The following is a 21,171-nucleotide window of genomic DNA, read 5'->3' as shown; positions in this document are numbered from 1 at the left end:
TTACTCCATAGATCGACAATGAATAGAGCGTTTGTTAAAAGAGGGGGGGGCGTAAGGGTTTGCGGTGATGCGGTTTTGCGTTATTTTTGGTGCGGTTTTGCGGAAATCTTTATTTTAACCTGCGGTATTGCGGTTTAATAAGACTAAGCGGTTTGCGGTTTTCATAAATTTTCGATCGCGGTAATCGGTAAAAAAGAGTCTGCAGCCGTCTGCGCTTTCCAGTTATGACAGTTATTCCGTTAATATATGAACAATTAGCATTTGATTGACGTTTGATTTCCTAAATATCTTTTGATTGACATTTAGCCGCGTAACCGATACGGTCAATTGACCTTTGAGCTTGGATAGTTAGTTTATTGTCGCAGATATTTTCACTGTGAACGCCTTCGTTGCTGACCTGTTTCGCTGACCCGTTTTCTGCTGTTTTCAAATCTGTTTATCTGTTGCCTGACCTGGACAAACCGCAAAACAATCTGATTGGACATCGTCAAAGAAATAAGTTTAGTACTGTAACTCAGGCTTAAAACAATGTAACTTAGGTTTGCGTTTATATTCCGATCGTCTGTTTGGTTTCTCAATGGAATTTTGTATTACCTCTTTAGATCGAATAATCTTGAATCCTGGAATAAATTATACGATTGGCGTAGCCCAATTAGATTGTCTGCTTGGTTTTTTACGGAACCATTTCATTCGATTTCTTGGCTGGATGAAGAAAACCCCTGCGCTGATCCACAGAAACGCACTCGGTCATGGATGAAGCGGCGGTAAAACAAGCCAAGACCGACCGACGTACTGCCAAATCGAACTTTACACGAGTTGGAAAAGCGTTGGTACATGCAGTTGAGTACAAAAGGCCTCCGAATGAGGTAAGACAAGCCATAATTAAGCTTCAGGGAGCGTATGAGAACTTAGTGGCTAAGCATGAGGATTATGCCAAGCACATCGAAGATGATGAAGCGTATGAAACTGAAGAAAAATGGCTCTCTGAATGCCAAGAAATTTTCATGAGGCTAGAAGTAGACGCGAAAATGTTCATTGAAAGTGTTGAGCAGTGTGGTTCGAAAGATTTAGCTAAGAATGGTGATTTAAGTAAAGGAAAGGAGAGCGCTTTAACCGATGAAGTACCGGGTAATGAAGGAATTCCAAATATGCAGCCTCCAACACCTAGCCACACCCCTGGAATGACAAATATTCAACCAATTAGCCAAACACCCCCAGAAATTAACGCCGGAAAAGTTGAAGGCACTTCAGATAAAGAAATTAACAGTGTTCAAAAGGCCGATGACAAGCAAAATCCCGCAATAAACAAAGAAACCACTAGTGATAAAGGTCAAGCTGGCGCGTGCACGTTTAAGCTCGAAAAACCAACTACCTGTTTTCGCTGGGAATGTAAGAGATTATGCAATTTTCCGCTCTGACTTCAAACACGCAATAGCAGCAAAATACACAAAGAGAGATGCAATAACGCTCCTGCGTACATGCCTGAGAGATAAGCCGCTAGAACTGATCAAAGGTATCGGAAGTGATTATGACGCCGCCTGGGAATATCTGGACTCGATCTATGGCGACCCGAGATTTGTGTCAGACACTGTGACCCAGGATATTGTCCAATTTAAAGCCTTGCAGGAAGGGGAAGATGCGCGATTTTGCGACCTGGTACATCTAGTCAAGAGATGTTATAATACCCTGAAAGAAGTTGGTCTCCCTAGTGATATGGACAACAGCCATATGCTTTCCATTATCGAACAAAAGATGTGCTCTGACGACAGAAAGGTCTGGGCGAGAGATCTGGAGAGAGAAAAGAAGCCTGCTACCCTGGAAGCGTTGATGAACTGGATGAACGTGGAAATGAAGTCACGAATGCGTGCCACAGCTCCTATCAGAGTGGGCTCATCTGGAAGACGCCACGTGAATCACTACACATCTAATGACGGCAAACCTGTCTGGCACAAATGTTGGCTGTGCAAAACTTCATCCCACTGGCCCGATCAATGCCCGAAGTTTACAGCTCTCAGCATTGATGACCGTATCGCAACTGCAAAGGCAAATCACCTGTGCTTCAGCTGTTTGAAGAGGGCCGGAAGGGGACACACTGTAGATAACTGCAGGCGTAAACAACAGTGCGCAAAGCTGGAGAATGGAATGCGGTGTCCACAACATCACCATCAGCTGCTTCATAAGAGCAATACTGTCAAGATTAGCGTCGCTACATCAGTCAATACGAAAGAAGCTATTCTCCCTGTACTCTCCGCAAACATCGGCAGCGCTAACGGCCTATTTAAATGTGGAAATGTTCTTCTTGACTCTGGCGCTCAAGTAAGCCTTATTCGTCAGGATACCGCAGAAACTCTCGGCTTGAAGGGAAAGGATGTTTCCATAACAATCACTAAAGTTGGCGGGGAGGAAGAGTCAATGAAAACCAAAGAATACAAAATTCAGCTAACCTGCATAGACACCGGCAAGCGTTTTACCGTTAAAGCAATCGGCATTCAGAGCATCAGTGATGAAATCCCAACAGTGAAAACTTCGCACTTACCGGAGCTTCTTGGCCTGCCTAACACGAAATTTCGCCGCGGCAAGGGACATGTGGACCTGCTAATCGGTATTGATCACGCACATATGCATGCTGGTGAAACGAGACAAGTGGACCATCTACTAGCTCGCAAGTCGCCACTTGGATGGGTAGTTTTTGGAGGAAAACCAGAGCAGATCTGTGACATAACCAGCATATTACACGTCAAGTACGCCTCACCAATAGACTTAACTGACTTCTGGACAACAGAGACTATGGGTGTGGCCGTGAAACCCTGTGTCTGCGATGCAGACAAACTGTCTGAAACAGAAAGAGAAGAAGCTAAGCTAATAGAGGAAACATGTATCAAAGTTGGAAGTCAATGGATGATTCCATACCCCTGGAGAAAGGACCCCACCCTGCTCCCAGACAACAAAGATTTGGCAATGAAACGCCTAGAGTCAACAGAACGACGCCTGAAAAGAAATCCTGAACAAGTCGAAGCCTACTGCAAACAGAGGGAAGAAATGGAAAGCATGAAGTTTGCGCGAAAGCTGTCCAAGGAAGAACAAAACGCGTATCAAGGACCTGTTCACTACATTCCTCATCACGCCGTGCTGAGGCCAGACAAGAAGAGCACTCCAGTTCGAATTGTTTTCAATTCATCTTCTGTATTTCAAGGACATACTCTGAATGATTACTGGAAGAAAGGTCCCGATCTTTTAAACGGCATATTTGGAGTTGTCTTACGATTCAGAGAGAAGAAAGTCGCAGTTATGGGAGACATCTCCAAGATGTATCATAGGATCCTAATTCCCGAGAGGGATCAACATGTGCATCGCTTTCTATGGAGAAACATGGAAACGGACAGAGATCCTGACATCTACCTCAAAACTGTTCTCACATTTGGGGACAAGCCTGCACCCGCTATGGCGCAAATAGCCCTGAGGAAAACAGCTCAAGAGAACAAGGTAGACTACCCAGAAGTAGCTGAAGTCCTCACAAACAACGTGTACATGGATGACATCTGCGATTCTGTAGACACAGTACATGAAGCCCGAAAATTAACGACAGATATTGACAAGGTCTTGAAGACTGGAGGATTCAAAGTTAAAGGATGGATTTCCAACGAGATGCTTGAAGAGAAAGAAAACAGTGACACAGAGAAGGAGATGAATCTATTTCAAGGAAACGAGGAGAAAGTCCTGGGAACCCTGTGGAACTTTCGAACAGACGAGTTCTACTTCCGAGTAAGGACAGAGTTGCTAAAGCTAGACGACAGACCAAACCCTGTGCCTTTGAAGATGACGAAGAGAATGATCTTAAGCCAGGTGGCTCGAATTTACGATCCGATTGGATTCGCTGCAGCATTCATAATCAGGGCGAAGATAGGGCTGCAAAAACTGTGGCAGTTGGGATTAGACTGGGACGATGAGGTATCAGTCGCAGTTCAGGATCAGTGGATCGCTTTGTTCAAAGAAATGAAAGAGTTGAACAATGTGTCCTTCGAAAGATGTTTAACTGCAGACAAAGCCGTGGATCCGCCGATGCTGTGTGTTTTCGCTGACGCATCGCAAGACGCATTCGGAGCATGCGCCTACCTAAGCCAAAGAAAGGATGACACTTACTCAGTCAAGTTCATCGCAGCGAAGTCCCGAGTAGCACCGCTGAAACAGCTCACGATCCCGCGCTTGGAGCTACAGGCAGCCGTTCTCGCAACCCGCCTAGCCAAAACCATTCAGGAGGAAACTAGGGTACAGTTTCAAGATGTTAAGTTCTTCACCGACAGCACTATCACCTTGGCCTGGATTCAAAGTCCGTCTCGCAGCTTCAAACCGTTCGTATCCTCCAGAGTGGGAGAAATTCAGAGTAACTCAGATCCAAGCCAGTGGAAGCACATCCCCAGTGAGGATAATGTAGCTGACGACCTGTCACGAGGGATCTCTGTTGATGAACTGCAGGGCAGACGGATGAATGGCCCGGAGTTCTTGTACTTACCAGAAGGTCGGTGGCCGATTAAGATCGCTTCGCCAGGCTCAGATGAAGACATGGAACGTCGACAAGCACGGATACTGACCGCAGCTGCAACGCAGAAAGCTAAAGATGCGATCGATCCGTCCAAGTTCTCCAGCTGGAGAAAACTAATCCGCGTGACGGCACGTATACGCAGACTAGCGGTGAAAATACGACTGAGAAAATACGATCAAGACGGAAAGGAAGGACCGCTGGCCCCTGAAGAGCTTCAGCAAGCAGAGATTTACTGGATAAAGCAAGCACAGTCAACCTTGCACAGCCGCCTAGAAAGAGGTGATTTCAAATCTCTCAGCCCGTTCAAAGATGAAAACGGAGTAATAAGAGTTGGAGGAAGAGTGGACGAAGCTATCGTGTCATATGAGACAAGACACCCCGCCCTTCTTCCAAGTGACCACTGGATCTCTTTGCTGGTAACAAGACACGCCCATCAGCACGGACACACCGGGGTGGCAGCTACGACAGGCAAGACCAGGAGAAAGTTTTGGATCTTGAAGGCGAACAAGTTAAGCAAATCTGTGAAATTCAAGTGTGCATTCTGCCGTGAATTGGCACACAAGGCTGAAACGCAACTTATGGCAGACCTCCCTGTTCTCCGCTTAGCACCAAACACGCCTCCGTTCCACTATACCGCCTGCGATTACTTTGGTCCTTACAGCGTAAGAATCGGGAGAAACAAGACGGCTAAGCACTATGGCGTCATCTTTACCTGTTTAAACACAAGAGCTGTCCATCTGGAATTAGCAGTTGACCTAACTACAATGGAGTTTATGCACGTCCTAAGAAGATTCTTTTCAATCAGAGGCTACCCGGCAGTAATGCTAAGCGATAACGGTTCACAGATGGTTGGTGCTGCTAACGAACTGAGAGAGATGGTGGAAGGTCTAGATGCCAATCAATTACGTGAGTTCTGCGGGGAAAAGAAAATTCAGTGGATCTTCACTACACCAGCTGCGCCACACCAAAATGGATGTGCAGAAGCCCTTGTAAAGAGCTGTAAAAAATCACTTAAGATAGCAATTGGCGAGCAGCTTCTAACGCCTTTTGAGCTGTACACCTGTCTTTTAGAAGTTGCAAACTTAGTGAATCAACGCCCCATCGGTCGCATTCCCACTGATCCAGATGACGGAGCCTACCTGTGTCCGAACGACATGCTCCTTGGAAGAGCAACACCAGAAGTACCACAAGGTCCGTTCAAAGACACAAGAAACCCACGCAGACGAGTGGAGTTCGTGCAAAAAATTGTCGACTCGTTCTGGAAGCGTTGGACTAGGGACGTATTTCCTGTCCTAGTACCGAGAAAGAAGTGGCACGTGGAGAAGCGAAACGTACAAGTTAATGACATAGTAACAGTGGCTGAGCAAAATGCAGTAAGAGGCAAGTGGGCAGTGGGCCGAATAATCGAAGTTTATCCTGGACCAGATGGACGAGTTCGTAATGTTAAAGTCAGAACAGCCACAGGAGAGTACAGCCGTCCAGTTACAAAGATTGCAGTCATTCACCCTGTAGAAGGTGACGACTGAACGAACAGCTGATAAGATAAGGACTACGCCCTTATCGGGGCGGAGAATGTTCCGTTAATATATGAACAATTAGCATTTGATTGACGTTTGATTTCCTAAATATCTTTTGATTGACATTTAGTCGCGTAACCGATACGGTCAATTGACCTTTGAGCTTGGATAGTTAGTTTATTGTCGCAGATATTTTCACTGTGAACGCCTTCGTTGCTGACCTGTTTCGCTGACCCGTTTTCTGCTGTTTTCAAATCTGTTTATCTGTTGCCTGACCTGGACAAACCGCAAAACAATCTGATTGGACATCGTCAAAGAAGTAAGTTTAGTACTGTAACTCAGGCTTAAAACAATGTAACTTAGGTTTGCGTTTATATTCCGATCGTCTGTTTGGTTTCTCAATGGAATTTTGTATTACCTCTTTAGATCGAATAATCTTGAATCCTGGAATAAATTATACGATTGGCGTAGCCCAATTAGATTGTCTACTTGGTTTTTTACGGAACCAGTTATTACTCGGATCCTGACGCTTCCGATGACTTTTGATCTCTTGTTTATGTTTTGCAAGGGTCCATTGTTGTGCAAGCAAGCTTTGCTGTTTGTAATTTCTGATTTTTCCAGTAAATAATTGGTATGATTAACCCTTTTATCCAACGATACGTGGACTTGTTGACTTTCCGGACTGGGAATCTTTCGCTCGGATTTCCTACAGTATTTGCCGTGGCCTCGTGCGGGACAATGTCTGCCGAGCAAGATGAAGTGGTTATGAGGATGGTCGGGAAGAGACAATGTTACTTCAAGGAGAGATTGGAAGCTCGGCGACGTTTCTTCTGGAAGCAACAACTCGCTTCTGGAGAGTTATACGCTTCAACAATCGTTTGCTTTACTGAACACTTCATGGGGCTGACTACGTTGTCTTCGGATCATTCAAAATTCTTCTTGGAAAATTTTAAATGAAGTTTAAGCTTGATTCAGTCGAATTGCGACATAAAATGGAAGTTCCGAGCTCGTATTCGGGGTATTTGAGCTTGAAAACTAGCATCTTGACGAATTTTCACCAAACAATAAAGTCGCGGAAAGATTGCGTTGTGTAACATTCGAGTGGTTTCCAGTGCTGAAGTCGTAAACATCGATGTTTTTCAATTGGGTAACTCAGCAGTATTCGTGCGTGCGCGAGCGCACTTAGATTAGTTCCATAGCAGCATAACGAAGTCAGTCCCACGGACTTGTGTCAATTATTACAGTATATTTTATGAGTGCGATCATCATACGTTGATTAACATTAACATACACCTTTACCAAACTGAATAAGGTCGTATTTCTAATGGAATGGCGAACTAGAAGTAATGATGACGGCACCGTAACTACGGTTTTGATGGTAAATTTCCATGCGGTATTGCAGTTTTTTACGTTTTTTTAGGCGGTTTTGCGGTTTTCGGACCCCCCCTTACGTCCCCCTCTTAAAAGACCATTGTGGCAAATAAAGTTCAAATAAAGATTGGTTGATTGAATTAAGCTGTCTGATGTAGATCTTGAGCACTTGACTTCGAGTTATTTGTGGATGATTTATCTATAATTTAGACTACGAGCAGTCCTCTTTTGCTTAGTCCCTCGAGCGGGACCTTAAATGAACCGTGAGGAAAAAAATGGTCGCGTGAAATCCTGGGTGCGACGCGTGCGTGTGCTTCTCGCCCCCAGGAGTTCGCACGGCCAATGTTTTTCTCGCGGTTTTCTTTCGCGTCACGCACGAGAGGGACTGCTCGCCGTCTACTATAGCTAACCTTTCGTAGGCAAATCGTCATTCACTTTTGAGGTGCAGTCTTGCGTAGGAAATAAAACACATCCAGTGAATAACATCACACCGTATGGCGGACCATTTCTAACCTAAGATCCTGCCCCTCGTAGGTACGTAAGTTGCGATCGGCGTAAGTTTTGTCATCAGATACACGAATAGACTGCTGGTAGCTGGGTTTTCACTTAAGACGAGTGTTAAGTCATCGAGAATGCAAAAGGACGGTATGGCCGTGGCCGAGTAGGGAAGAAGGCGTGCTGCACCCATGCCTCGTCCCATTCTCCTTATTGTTGTTGTTGTTGTTGTTGTTTCTTTAGGCTAAAGCGCCTCCCTCATTACCCTGCTGAATTTCGAGAGAAAAACACACTGCCAGCAGTAAATCTGTCACCTGAGCACGCTGCTGACCACCATAGCCGGATTAGCGAGCTATGGACAATTACGCTAACTGAAGGTTAATGGTTAAAGTATCTGTAAAGGAACATTGCACCAGTGCCTCGAACACAGGGTCTTTATAGTTCCTTCGTTGACTTGTACAAATCGGAAGTGTTGGATCTAGGTTGTGAGCAGTCCCTCCATTTTTTGCGTTAAAAGTCGTTTAGGCGTCACGCTCGAAGGTAGAGCGGCTGCACCACCGCGAACAGCTGAACTGACCAGCTTCATGAGAAGATCAAGGTAAGAGAGTGAATCCCCCATATACGCCTTATACCTAAATTAATCCCTCTTAAGTTATGTTTAGGCCTGGTCCGCGATATTACTGGACATGGCTGGAACGGAACGTCTGCGTGACGCCCGTCTTTTCCCAAATTCATGTCCTACCTACCTTCAGAATTTCGAGCTTTCCACTCGAAGCTAGAGAAGAATATACAGGCGATCAAAATATCTGTTTCAACAGTAGGGCGAACCCAAGATCGAAGAACTCCTCGATGGCTCCTGCTTTCGATATGACTTCGTGCAGAACAACCCACTTCTTAAGCCGGGATGTTTCTCGGTTCTGGACCAGTACCATCCAGATAGAGGCATTGAATGGAAAGGAATACTCTCCTGAGCTAACTGTCATTGTTACAGCTTCCAGCAACACTCCTTCCTTGCGTTCAGCAACGATTTGCACTCTCATCTTCGCACATACAGCCCGGAGGGGGGGGGGGGTACTCCCTTACATGGGCTATATAGGAATGTGCGGCCCCAAAGGGTAGGGTTTTTCAGTCGTTTTGCTCACAAATAGGGTATCGATTTTGGCCATTTTGGTTTTAAATAGGGTATGGTTTTAGCACTCTAGTCTTGAATTGGGTACGTTCCTTAGAAGAAGCTACTTTTTCATCACTATCAATCAGAACGTCAACAAAAGCCCTTCATAACTTAAGCTTAGGGCAAATGCGCCAGCCGCAATGGTCATAAAGAGGGTATCGAATTTTTGGCCAGGTCATAAATGGGGTAGGAAAAATCGCAGATTTTGGTCATAAATAGGGTAAGGGTTTTGGGCCGCACACCCCCACCCAACTTTTCTGGGAGTACCCGCCGGGACATACAGTATTCTACTACTGAAGCAAAACAGTGTTATTAACCAGGATGACATCACAAGTCAACTCATTCCATTCTCCCTTTAATATACCTTAGTCTTGGACATGGAAAAATCCAATTTTACGAGCTTTGAAAACTCATGGAAAATTGACAAAATGGCTACAGCGATAATTTTCCGTAGTGCTGAACAGAAAAACGAGATCTATATAAGCGAAAAACAACTAAGCAGTTACAGTCTGACCACAGACGTCTGTCTGGATGTCTGTAATGTGGTTGGCTGATTATCCAATTTTGTTCCCAGCGTTTCACGTGAAGTAAGTTACCTATTTTCTTTTGATGGGGCTGGTCAAGTCGTGGATCAAATTTTGGCAAGATGTAGTACGGCAAAGAAAAAAAAAAACATGCAGTTCGGCGCGAGCAGAAGACAGACTTACATGTGGCCAGGAAAGATGAGGAAGGGAGCGACGTAAAGTGAGAGAGAGGGACACAGGAAGACTTGGACAGAGGAATTCAGCGGGGTGGGGAGGGGAAGAAAAATGTGAAGGAATTGAAAACTGAACAAGTTATTAGTTTATTAATATTTCTGTACTCATTCCTTTCAAAAAGAGATGTTTTGACAGAAAAATAAAAATTAAAATGCAAAAAATCGTTGTCAAAATATCTTATCCTACACTTGTTTAATTTATTTAGATTTGTTTAGACACCAGAGGTGCGAAGCAGAAACATAGACAGCATTTTTAATGCACATAATTTATATTTTGATGTACACTGTTCAGGGTTGCCACCCACCGGAGCAAAAGAATCCCGGACTTTTCCCTGACTTTTCACTCAGACTGTAAAGTAATTTTCACTGTCCCTGCATGATGACTATTCTCGCCGTGAATCAACAAAAATAAGGATGGCTCAGATAATGTGTAAAACAAAATTGCCTTGTGTATACAAAAACACCTAATAAAATAATTTGCGGCAACCTTAAGATAAAATTCCCTGACTTTTCACTGACTTTGAACAGGGATTTAGAAACTCGCTGACCTGATACAAAACTTCCTGACGTTTCCCTGACCTCGAATAAAATCTAATTTTTCTGACTTTTCCCTGACCATGGCAACTCTGTCTTTAATGCAATTCATGAATTTAAAACAGACATGAGAGAATTGTTTCCTGTGGGGTTCCACCCCACGCCCCGGGTCGAGGGGTTTGCCCCTCCTTGATTCGGCTGTTGCGGCTTTGTGTATCGGGTTGGACGGATGGCTGTTGGGTGGGTTAATTTTTGACAGGCCGCCTGCCATGAGTTTGAGCCCAACTTCTTTTGTGTCAGGATTTACCTCGTTGTTGACCTCCAGTTTCATCCCGGAGACCGCCTGTTTCAGCTTGTTGTTGTAACCGATCGTGCTTGCGGTGTTTATTATCATTTGCGCGGGCATGAGCCAGGCCATGGGGGCAACTGCGAGATTGAGCCTGACCTTCGCTTGATCCACCGCGAGCTGGTACCTTTGCACGCTCGCGGCCAAGTCGGGCTGTCTGATCGCGTCTTCCATCAGCACCAGGAACTCGCTTTGGACTTCTTTCGCCCTGCCACCTGAGCCGAGAATGCTGCTGCGGACGTTGACTTGCGCGCCCAGGATGCAGTAAACGAAAGCCTCGATTGACTGGTTGATTCTCGACAAGCCCGCCTGCGCCAAACCATTCGCGGTGTTGGGCGCAAACCAGTCGAACTGCCGATCTCCAAAAAGATCAGGCCGTATAAACTCAATAAGGTCCCCCTTAATCAGTTTTCCACCATCGTCGCTAAACTTGTTCCACCCAGGATACTTATAATCCGTTTTTGTTGGCGATTCCCCCCAAGGCTTAACATACAACACCCCCAAACCACTATTTGCACCCGAAGTAAACCTAAAGTCGCTTGAGGGGTCTATTCCGAATTCACCGCATATTCTTTTGTACGAAGCGACGTCATAATGATTGTTCATTTGGTCGAACGTCGGGTCTCCGGGCAAAGCGCTTATGCTCTGAACACCTCCTAGCTGGTACAAAATTCGCCTGACCGTGAAATACACGTGGAATTTGTAGAAAGCTCTTATCTGCGGCGGGAGATTCATCCCGTTGTCAAAGATTTCGCGAGAAACTCCGCACCCCTGTGTCGCGCAGAAAACCGCGAAGTTGAGCTGCTGCGGCCAATATTTCATGTCAGGCCCTCCTAACCAGTGTTTTGATTCGGTTCCAGAAGTGTGCTTGAGTTTGGTTTCTTGAAATATTTCTCGGAATTTTGTTGTGAAATATTGGACAGGCGTGACGTAAATTTGGATTGCATCGTCGAATATTTTCTTCAAGTTTGGCGCTTTGCCGTCGAAAGGTACCGCAGGGATGGCCAATGAAATTTTTGAACCAAGTGGTGACAGCTGGTAAGGAAAACCCCCGCTGTCTCCCAAACCTAGCGCCTCTTTCATTTCTGCGCTCCAATATTTCCTGTCTGAGCCGAAGACGCGTTGAAACGAGTCTTCGCTTTCTTTGAAAAACACCTCCGCGGTCACGTTATTTTTCTCTTCGACGCTTCCTTGCGAAACGAACCGGCTTTTGTCCGCTTTGGGGAAGCGGTTTAAAAAGTTTGTCCACGCCTTTTTCTTCGCCGCCTCCGCTTTTTGTAACGCAGGACCATTGCACAAATTGGCCATCTTATTTGAACACAATTTTATTTGTTGAATATAAAAATGGTTGTTCTCACTATTGTCACGCAACAGAACGGAGAGACTATCAATTTTGAAAAGCCGATACCGAGAGTCGATTTCATGAAACTCATTTCTTGCAGTTTGTACAACAGCTGGCACAACTTGACAATAGAAGGTTCGGCCACCTTGGGGGATAAAAACAAAGATATAGCTTTGTCAGTTAGTAAATTACTCCCAGGGCATTATAGTTTAGAAAGATTGGCAAAAGAAATAGACGGTCTGTTCGACAAATATCAATATAAAGAGTTGCAAACAGCAATAAACCAACCTGTTGGCCAGCTTGTAATCAGAAATTTTGGAGCTGGGGCAAAACCGATTGAACTTGATCGCGATTTAGCCATTTTGCTTGGTATTGGGCGAAAGTTGCTGCCTATAACCTTTGTAAAACGACTTACATCTCCAACGACATATTTTATTCATTGCGACTTGATCGACAAACAAAAGAATCTGTTCAATGGCAAAAGGTCAGATGTATTAGCCTTGTTTGATGTGAAAGGGAAGCCTTATGAAAAGGTGAGCTACCAGGGTTCTCCGCAACAGGTTTTGCGAGACTGCTCTACAGGCGAGTTCATAAATAGCATCACCATTAGCGTCAAAGATGAAAATGGTGAACTCTTTGATTTCAAGGGCTTACCTCTTCTTTTTGAATTAGAGTTTTTAAGGAAAACGACCAATTTTTTAAGTTTGCAAGACATGTTTCGACAGAGCTTCTGTCATCTTCAGTTGAATGAATGATTACAAAGCAAGTTGAATAATAAGTAGGCAAAAATGCTAATTAAGACAAATAGTAACAACAGAACGTGAAAAGGTGTAAGTTAAAAGGATAATTTTAGATTTACACGGTGTAATTGCTGATTGAGGGAAGGTAGTTCTTTTTGAATATGGATAGCCTCTTTTATCTTGAGTTGAAAGCTGGTAGTGGCGTGATCTAAAATATGAAAGCAGTCTATTGAACACAATGAGCGACAACGTTCAGAATTCTGAAGATGTTTGAAGATGTGAGAGGCCCTATCAACGCCTAAGTGCTCACGTACGCGTGTGGAAAAATGTCGGGAGGTTTCGCCGACATAACAGGCATTACAGCCCGCACATGTAAACTTATAAACCACACGTGAACGAAGCCCGTCGGGGATAGGGTCTTTCACACCAAAAAGGTTACCTATCTTGAAGGAAGAAAAAACTAATTTGATGTCTAAATCTAAACCCTATCCCCGACGGGCTTCGTTCACGTGTGGTTTATAAGTTTACATGTGCGGGCTGTAATGCCTGTTATGTCGGCGAAACCTCCCGACATTTTTCCACACGCGTACGTGAGCACTTAGCCGTTGATAGGGCCTCTCACATCTTCAAACATCTTCAGAATTCTGAACGTTGTCGCTCATTGTGTTCAATAGACTGCTTTCATATTTTAGATCACGCCACTACCAGCTTTCAACTCAAGATAAAGGAGGCTATTCATATTCAAAAAGAACTACCTTCCCTCAATCAGCAATTACACCATGTAAATCTAAAATTATCCTTTTAACTTACACCTTTTCACGTTCTGTTGTTACTATTTGTCTTAATTAGCATTTTTGCCTACTTATTATTCAACTTGCTTTGTAATCATTCATTCAACTGAAGATGACAGAAGCTCTGTCGAAACATGTCTTGCAAACTTAAAAAATTGGTCGTTTTCCTTAAAATCTTTACATGTCTGCTGCTATCTAGACCTTTTGAATTAGAGTTAAATTAAATTTCTATATATACGCAATGTCTTCGGCAAATCTGTTGCCACCAAGCGCGCCGCCTGCCGAGCCACTATATCCGGCGCTGGCGGAGCCTTCTCAAAATTTCCACTTGCAGAAGGTCAACGAGATTTCCAACACTTTGGCCGGTGAGGTCCACCACTATCGCCTCGTTGCCAAAAAATACAAACGCGCGAGAAAGTTCGTTAATTGGGGCGCTGCAGGCTCCAGCGTTCTCTCCGCAGCGTTTTCCAGCGCGAGTTTTGGCTCCGCTCTGTCTGTGGTTGGCCTGCCGGCAGCTGTTCCTCTTGGCGGCGTTGGTGGGTGCTTCGCTCTCGTTTCGTCGGGGCTGATTGTCGCCAGCAAAAAGCTCGACTCGAAGATCAAGAAGCATCAAGAGATTACCACGCTCCCCGTTGCCAAGCGGGATACCGTCAACAGACTTCTGTCAAACGCTTTGAACAACAACGAAGTGTTTTCCCACGAGTTCGACACAATCCTTTCCGAGTTTCATCAGTATAACTTTCTGAAAGATCAGGTCCGTGCAAGAATGCTTCGCCAGCCATCAACGAGAAAGCTTCCTGATGTTGATGTCCAGAAACTGGAGATAGACATCCGCGGCAGAATTGAATCAGAGATGATTAAAAAAATCACGAACCCTCCCGCTTCGAACTGACTTTTAGAAACAGACGGTTTCATTTGCATGTAATAAGAACATGATTGTCTGCTTCCACTTGGTTGCGTTTCTTGCCCACGAGTATTTCACTCCTGAGTGGCAAAAAGAGGCTCGTGATATTACTCGCGAGGTCGTCACTGCTATGGTTGAGGCAGATAATGCTATGTGAATTTCATGTTGAAGAGATGCGTATATTTGGTATTCTACGATGGATCGTGGACAAGCTTTCGATGTTGTTGACACACCTCCACCCGACAAGCGCGACTGGCCATCTCTCGAAGACTTTCAAGAGCCAGAAGAAACGCTCAGATGGCGTGATATTGAGGTGGGTACGTACAGAGTCCTTGCATTGTACAACCAAGGCCGGAACAAATACGGACCTTCGGTTGTGTTAAAATTCGAAAAAGAGAACGGTTCAACCTTTTTGGTATGGGCGCCGTCTTCGTTGTTTTACGCAATGGAGAAAAGGGAAAAAACAAACTTCATCTGGAATCTTGGCGCTAAATTGTCAGTGGAAACAGGGAATGTCTACTACGATTTCAAACTTTGTTAAATACACCGCCGCCATTTTGTTACAGCTGCCTTGACTGGCTAAAAAGGTTTTCCCCTCCCCCCCTTTTTTGTGACACTTGTCGCCTCTCAGTAAAATTTCTGAAAGATTTCGGCGTATTCGTTCTTGTCATACACGTGGTAGTCAAGATAATGTTTATCTCCGTTTTTATAACACTCGTAACAGAGGCCTTTTAGGCCACAGGAGTTGCATTTACTGCAAAACATGACCTTCACAATTCTTGATCGTTTTTCGCAGATGGGTGCCTCTTCAATCTCGTCATGTACCTCGTCCCAGCCCATTTCCTTTTTTCCTTTATATTTATTGCGAGATACTCCTTGAGAATCATCTCACGAATCTCTGGAGGGAGGTTTTGAATGGCCTCAGAAAGTTGAACATCGGACGAATATCTTGCGGCAGCCATGTCGGCGTATACACTGTGCATATAACTCTCCAATAGGAAAAAAATTCTGACACATTTTTTGTATATACTAGTGAAGGGCACATCCGCGCATATTGATTACAGACGTTGCAGCTTCGCTGGACCCGCTTTTTCGCCAAATTTTACTGCTGTGCTGTTGCGTTACACACATATATTTCTGGCACAGCACTCACGCAACACTGTGCCTTTGTCGAAAATTGGTTGTCGAAAATTTGGTTCGACAACTGCTGTTCTCGTACACACACACACACACACACACACACACACATATATAGTGAGGGTTCTGGTCACAAGCGAACGCAACACCGTGCAAGCACAACGCTACTCCGAATCTTCAGATGAGGAGTAGCGTTGTGCTTGCACTGTGTTGCGTGAGTGCTGTGCCAGAACCCTCACTATATATGTGTGTACACTGTATAGGTTTCGGTTTGGATTTGAAAAGGGCGCGGCGTACTGAGGTTCCATCGTAGTGGGCGTGTGTTATAAGCTGGCATTCTCTAAACTACATAGAATACAGAGCCACTTATTTGCATACCACTGCATGACGTTCACATGACTTATTGTACACTAAAAACAACATACTTCGGTGTGGGAAAACAGCTGATGGGGTCTTTCCGTCGCGATCTATTGGGTTCAGTCACGTGTCACGTCATTCACGATCGAATAACGATATCATTTCACATAACTTTACTTTTTCTTGTTTCATACCAGCCTAAGGAATCTTCAGATAATGACCTCTTGTGATTTGCGTATATGCCTTGTGATTCTTGTTACCAAGAAGATATAACGTCTTTCAGTAACGCTGGATTTCGTCCGGCATCAGCTAATTTTGAAACGTTTTGTGTAAACCAGTAATAAGCCCCCCCCCCTTCCCTCCCCCTCCACCCCCGGATATAAGGCCACTTAAACCCCCTTATGAAGTTGTCGAAGTTGTTAAAGCCCAGTGCTTGTAGCCGGAATTTTACAGTAATTATTTCCCTGTCGAGCGGAAACTTGAATGTAAGTGTGGGAACGCAATGGTAAATTCAGCAATTTGGATACAGGCAATATGTAATCATCAATGTCATCTACAATTAAATCTACACTGGATTGGACTGAATGGCTAAATAGGGTCGAATGGGCGAAACGAAGCTTAAGCTTGTTGTTTTTGTTGACTGGCGGAGCAAACGCAAACGATGCATCAGGCCGTAACCTCATCACTGAATAGATTAGGCGTTCCAGAACACGGATCTAGACAAGTCGGTGCCTGAAAGGCCGTTCTTGGTTTGTAGGGTCAAGTACATTACAAACAGGTTTTGTTTCGTTTGGAGAATTGGAATTTTCAAAGTCTACGTCCACGAAAACCGCAATTAACTAGGGAATGAAAATTGCTCAAGGAGTATGAAACTTCGTGGGGGTGTCTTCATTTTATTTTCGGTTAACAATCATACACAATTGCTTTAAGTGCGGCTTAAGATGTTACCATAATTTGAAACACTGAACAAAATTATGAAGTTGCTTGATCTGATGAAGTGTAAAGATTTATCATGTTTATTTAACATAACTTCATGTTTATATTACTAATTCGACGAATGGTAAATATTTCCATTGCAGTTGAAGCGGGGGGTTTTGAATGCCCTCTAAATTGTCTAAATTTGCTGTAAAATATAAGCAAAGTTGGAGTGACATTGTCAAATCATTCCGTCTAAACGCTAAAAAAAATCGATTCTTCACACTTGGCATGCCAAGACGTGACTTGTGCGCATATATAGTTTTATTGTAATCCCCACGCCGTCACTGCACTGATGTTTCCAGGGTTTTTTATTATTATTATTACCTTGAGAACACCCACTTTTGATACAACTAGTGTTGACACTTGCTGACAGCAAGTATCAACCCAAATATCTTATCACATAACTTTGATCTTTTTTTTAGGTCCTAGAGGTCTTGCATGCAGACAAATATCAAACAAAACAAACTTATGGGGTCTTTTGGCGAACAAAGGCTACTTTGAATCACATAACAGAAATTACTGCACGTTCATTACAGCATCAATTGCGCATGTGCAAATAATCAAAATTGCACCTAAAAGTAGACAAACTGGAGAGAAGAATATCATTTCACAGCAAAACGAGCAGCGAAACACACGCACCACTAACATGAGCAGCAGGCCATATCGTTTTGGGCAATGGCTTCCTTCCGACAGGAAAGTTACTGACGAATGGTTAGCCAATTTGATTCAGGAAGTCAAAGTTAAGTCCAAAGATAAGTTAGATTTGATAACGGGTATACATCCACCAGATGAAAATGAAGAAAGCGCCATGGCTGGACTTCGAGCAGCAACTATCGCGGCAGAAGTTAAAGACCTCAATCTACATAAACCAGTTCAAGATTTGTTGGATGCGATACTCTCCGATCCCGAGATCAACATGTTCTTCCATCAAATGTTCTGGCAGCAGTATCTTCTCCCACACACTTCAGAAGGAACAAAAATCCCGTCCTGGCAATTGATGATTATAATCATCGACTGCATCATGACAAAAGCCCCCGAGTTTAACAAGACTGGTTTGGTTGGCTTCCCCATCAATGTCATCTTGAACTGGCCAATGGCTACGACTGCTGGATTTGCTGCCTTCCTGAACGACAAAATCAACCGATTGTTCAAGAATATTCTGAATTACTGGGGAGAGTTCCTGTCAAGTCCAGACTCTTGCTATGTTTTGAGCAAGGATCCCCGACATGGTTGGTTTGGCCACGATGCAATGGAAGCAATGCCGAACTTTGCTAAAGAGTTCAAATGCAACCCGGAGGCAGAGCATTACGGTTTTAAATCGTGGGATGATTTTTTCACCAGAGAGTTTCGCCCAGGAATCCGTCGGGTAGAATCTCCAGATGATGATTCCATTGTTGCGAACGCCTGTGAGTCGGCGCCGTTCAAGATATCTAAAGCCGTGAAAAAGAGGGACTACTTTTGGATAAAGAAGCAAAGGTACTCCTTGGATTTCATCCTGAACATGAGTGACCTGGCCAAGCAATTTTATGGCGGAACCATCTACCAAGCGTTCCTCAGCGCCACCAGTTATCACCGATGGCACAGCCCAGTGTCGGGAACCATTTACAAAACAGAACTCGTGGATGGTTCCTATTACTCTCAAACCCACAACATCAGGGATGACCCTGCATCACCCAACATGTCACAAGGATACCTGGCCCAGGTAGCAGCCCGAGGAATTGTCTACATTCAAGCTGACAATCCTGACATTGGCTTGATGTGTTTCGTCTCAATCGGCATGTCAGAAGTGTCTTCCAACGACATCACTGTCAAAGTAGGGGATAGAGTGAAGAAGGGCGATCAGCTCGGTATGTTCCATTTTGGTGGGTCCACGCATTGTCTCATATTCCGCCCTGAAGTGAACGTCGAGTTTGATACGCGAGGTCAAACACCCGGTCTGGATACAGACAATATTCCAGTTAAAGCTAAAATTGCGAAAGTACATCCCGCACACAAATAGGAGTGAGGATTGTGCCGGAACATTGAACTGTGATTTCATGTGTGAGTTTAGATTGTTATTTTTACGTTAATCAATTGAAATCGCGAGTCTGGTTTTCCGAGAAATTTTAGTAACCTCACAAGCACAAAAACACTCTTAAAGAAATGTCATGACTCGCTTCTAAAACCATCTTAATACTACTGTTAAGAACGTTGCTTTTGGCATGAAATGTGGGAAGCGAGGAATATATGTTAAGACCTTTATATTCGTTATTTACTCCTTGTTATGGCTGCTTGTCAGGGGAATTGGAAACTTCTTTAGGCAAGGACAAGACATTTAAAGGCGCTTATAATTAATATGCACATCGGTAGCTATTTTCTCCGAGCACTTGTTCAGTCATTCGGAACGAGCTAATTAGAATTTGTTAGGGAAGCTTCAGCCAGTATTTTTCCACCTAGTCCAGAAACATGTCAGAGAAAAATGAACGGTTCGAAGAAGTTTTCGTTTATGCGGTATAGATCTTTCGGCTAGGAGCCCATCATGTCCATCATGGGCTCTGAGCTCCTGCCTTCGGCTCAAAATTGCAATAAACGTTAAATTTAAATGCATGTTTTCGTAGCACGAGCATGTGTAATAATGGAAACGAAGCAGTTAATCGAACGTTTCCTTGAGTTCGTATTTTGTCTGAAAATGACTAGATACGATGGTTTTACAGGTTCAGGAACGTTAGTTAAGATTCTGTACATTGGGGCATTAGTTAATATGCAGGGCTATATCGAAGGAAAATTTACAGATGTAATGAGCTTCAGGTATTTTGTTTTTCCTTTTGTAATTCATTCGGCTATTTTTAATTATCTGGATTTATTGTAGTTATTTGCCCATCTTTGTGGCTAAATCGTCTTGAAACAGAACGAAGCTTGTAGGGGGTTGTAATACAGTATGCATGTTGATAACAAAAACAACACAGTGTCATGGGGTATTAACACAACTGTCGTATCATATTTACCTCAGCGTGTTAGTTAATTTATTGCTGAGTATTTAGAGTGTTAGGCGTGTAATCTGATTGAACAAATTGATAAGACTTTTTAGCCAATGAGAATTGTCTATTTGAAGGTGTACCAGACAACAAAAGGTTTTTTCTTTTGGCCAATCTTTTCGCTAAGGAATTGTGTTGCAGTGATTCTGAAGAGTGAATCTTGGTGAAATTGTGAAAAGTGTGGACGTTTGTCTTGCTCCCAGATATGTAAAACCTTGCAGTATCCACATTTTACAGCTCTGTTTGAAAAATTGCATGCTATGTGGAAATAAAGATCTTTGTCTTGTAGATTAATTTAGATACTATTGAACATCGTTTGTTTTGTTCTGCAGTCATATCCTATGATATCTCAGATGATATCGATTATAACAGGGTTTACTGAGAGCTTTTACTCCATAGATCGACAATGAATAGAGCGTTTGTTAAAAGAGGGGGCGCGTAAGGGTTTGCGGTGATGCGGTTTTGCGTTATTTTTGGTGCGGTTTTGCGGAAATCTTTATTTTAACCTGCGGTATTGCGGTTTAATAAGACTAAGCGGTTTGCGGTTTTCATAAATTTTCGATCGCGGTAATCGGTAAAAAAGAGTCTGCAGCCGTCTGCGCTTTCCAGTTATGACAGTTGTTACTCGGATCCTGACGCTTCCGATGACTTTTGATCTCTTGTTTATGTTTTGCAAGGGTCCATTGTTGTGCAAGCAAGCTTTGCTGTTTGTAATTTCTGATTTTTCCAGTAAATAATTGGTATGATTAACCCTTTTATCCAACGATACGTGGACTTGTTGGCTTTCCGGACTGGGAATCTTTCGCTCGGATTTCCTACAGTATTTGCCGTGGCCTCGTGCGGAACAATGTCTGCCCAGCAAGATGAAGTGGTTATGAGGATGGTCGGGAAGAGACAATGTTACTTCAAGGAGAGATTGGAAGCTCGGCGACGTTTCTTCTGGAAGCAACAACTCGCTTCTGGAGAGTTATACGCTTCAACAATCGTTTGCTTTACTGAACACTTCATGGGGCTGACTACGTTGTCTTCGGATCATTCAAAATTCTTCTTGGAAAATTTTAAATGAAATTTAAGGTTGATTCAGTCGAATTGCGACATAAAATGGAAGTTCCGAGCTCGTATTCGGGCTATTTGAGCTTGAAAACTAGCATCTTGACGAATTTTCACCAAACAATAA

At 43.8% G+C, this 21,171-nt stretch overlaps 3 protein-coding genes, 1 long non-coding RNA gene and 2 pseudogenes across 4 annotated transcripts; 5 read left to right on the top strand and 1 right to left on the bottom strand.

The window, feature by feature from the left end:
- The first annotated feature begins 2 nt into the window (after positions 1 to 2).
- On the top strand, positions 3 to 1,432 carry LOC149098246 (uncharacterized). The gene has a single exon (XM_089277795.1). The coding sequence runs from the start codon at positions 750 to 752 to the stop codon at positions 1,416 to 1,418; it is 669 nt and encodes a 222-aa protein (XP_089133921.1). The 5' UTR covers positions 3 to 749; the 3' UTR covers positions 1,419 to 1,432.
- Positions 1,433 to 1,713: 281 nt separating this feature from the next.
- On the top strand, positions 1,714 to 3,997 carry LOC110060533 (uncharacterized). Its single transcript, XM_089276662.1, has 2 exons — positions 1,714 to 3,948; positions 3,992 to 3,997. The coding sequence occupies exons 1-2, from the start codon at positions 1,714 to 1,716 to the stop codon at positions 3,995 to 3,997; spliced, it is 2,241 nt and encodes a 746-aa protein (XP_089132788.1).
- Positions 3,998 to 4,026: 29 nt separating this feature from the next.
- LOC149098245 (uncharacterized) lies at positions 4,027 to 6,533 on the top strand. The gene has a single exon (XM_089277794.1). It carries the CDS (start codon positions 4,060 to 4,062, stop codon positions 6,064 to 6,066), a length of 2,007 nt encoding a protein of 668 aa, XP_089133920.1. The 5' UTR covers positions 4,027 to 4,059; the 3' UTR covers positions 6,067 to 6,533.
- A 4,009-nt stretch (positions 6,534 to 10,542) lies between these two features.
- Positions 10,543 to 12,039, bottom strand: LOC149098244 (uncharacterized; annotated as a pseudogene).
- Positions 12,040 to 13,945: 1,906 nt separating this feature from the next.
- Positions 13,946 to 17,540, top strand: LOC149098243 (uncharacterized). Its single transcript, XR_016203669.1, has 2 exons — positions 13,946 to 14,821; positions 17,403 to 17,540. It is a non-coding gene; the product is annotated as an uncharacterized LOC149098243 (long non-coding RNA).
- Positions 17,519 to 20,288, top strand: LOC110050898 (uncharacterized; annotated as a pseudogene).
- The last annotated feature ends 883 nt before the right edge of the window (positions 20,289 to 21,171 follow it).

Source organism: Orbicella faveolata, unplaced genomic scaffold, assembly GCF_042242905.1.
Source record: "Orbicella faveolata isolate gen_17 unplaced genomic scaffold, um_ofav_v1 contig_46, whole genome shotgun sequence".
NCBI lineage: Eukaryota > Metazoa > Cnidaria > Anthozoa > Scleractinia > Merulinidae > Orbicella > Orbicella faveolata.
The sequence above is the reverse complement of the archived record's forward strand: the minus strand, read 5'-3'. Positions and strand labels throughout refer to the sequence as shown.

Coding starts and splice junctions, on each gene's coding strand:
- LOC149098246 (XM_089277795.1), top strand. CDS start 750: ATGGATGAAGCGGCGGTAAAACAAGCCAAGACCGACCGACGTACTGCC.
- LOC110060533 (XM_089276662.1), top strand. CDS start 1,714: ATGGACAACAGCCATATGCTTTCCATTATCGAACAAAAGATGTGCTCT.
- LOC149098245 (XM_089277794.1), top strand. CDS start 4,060: ATGCTGTGTGTTTTCGCTGACGCATCGCAAGACGCATTCGGAGCATGC.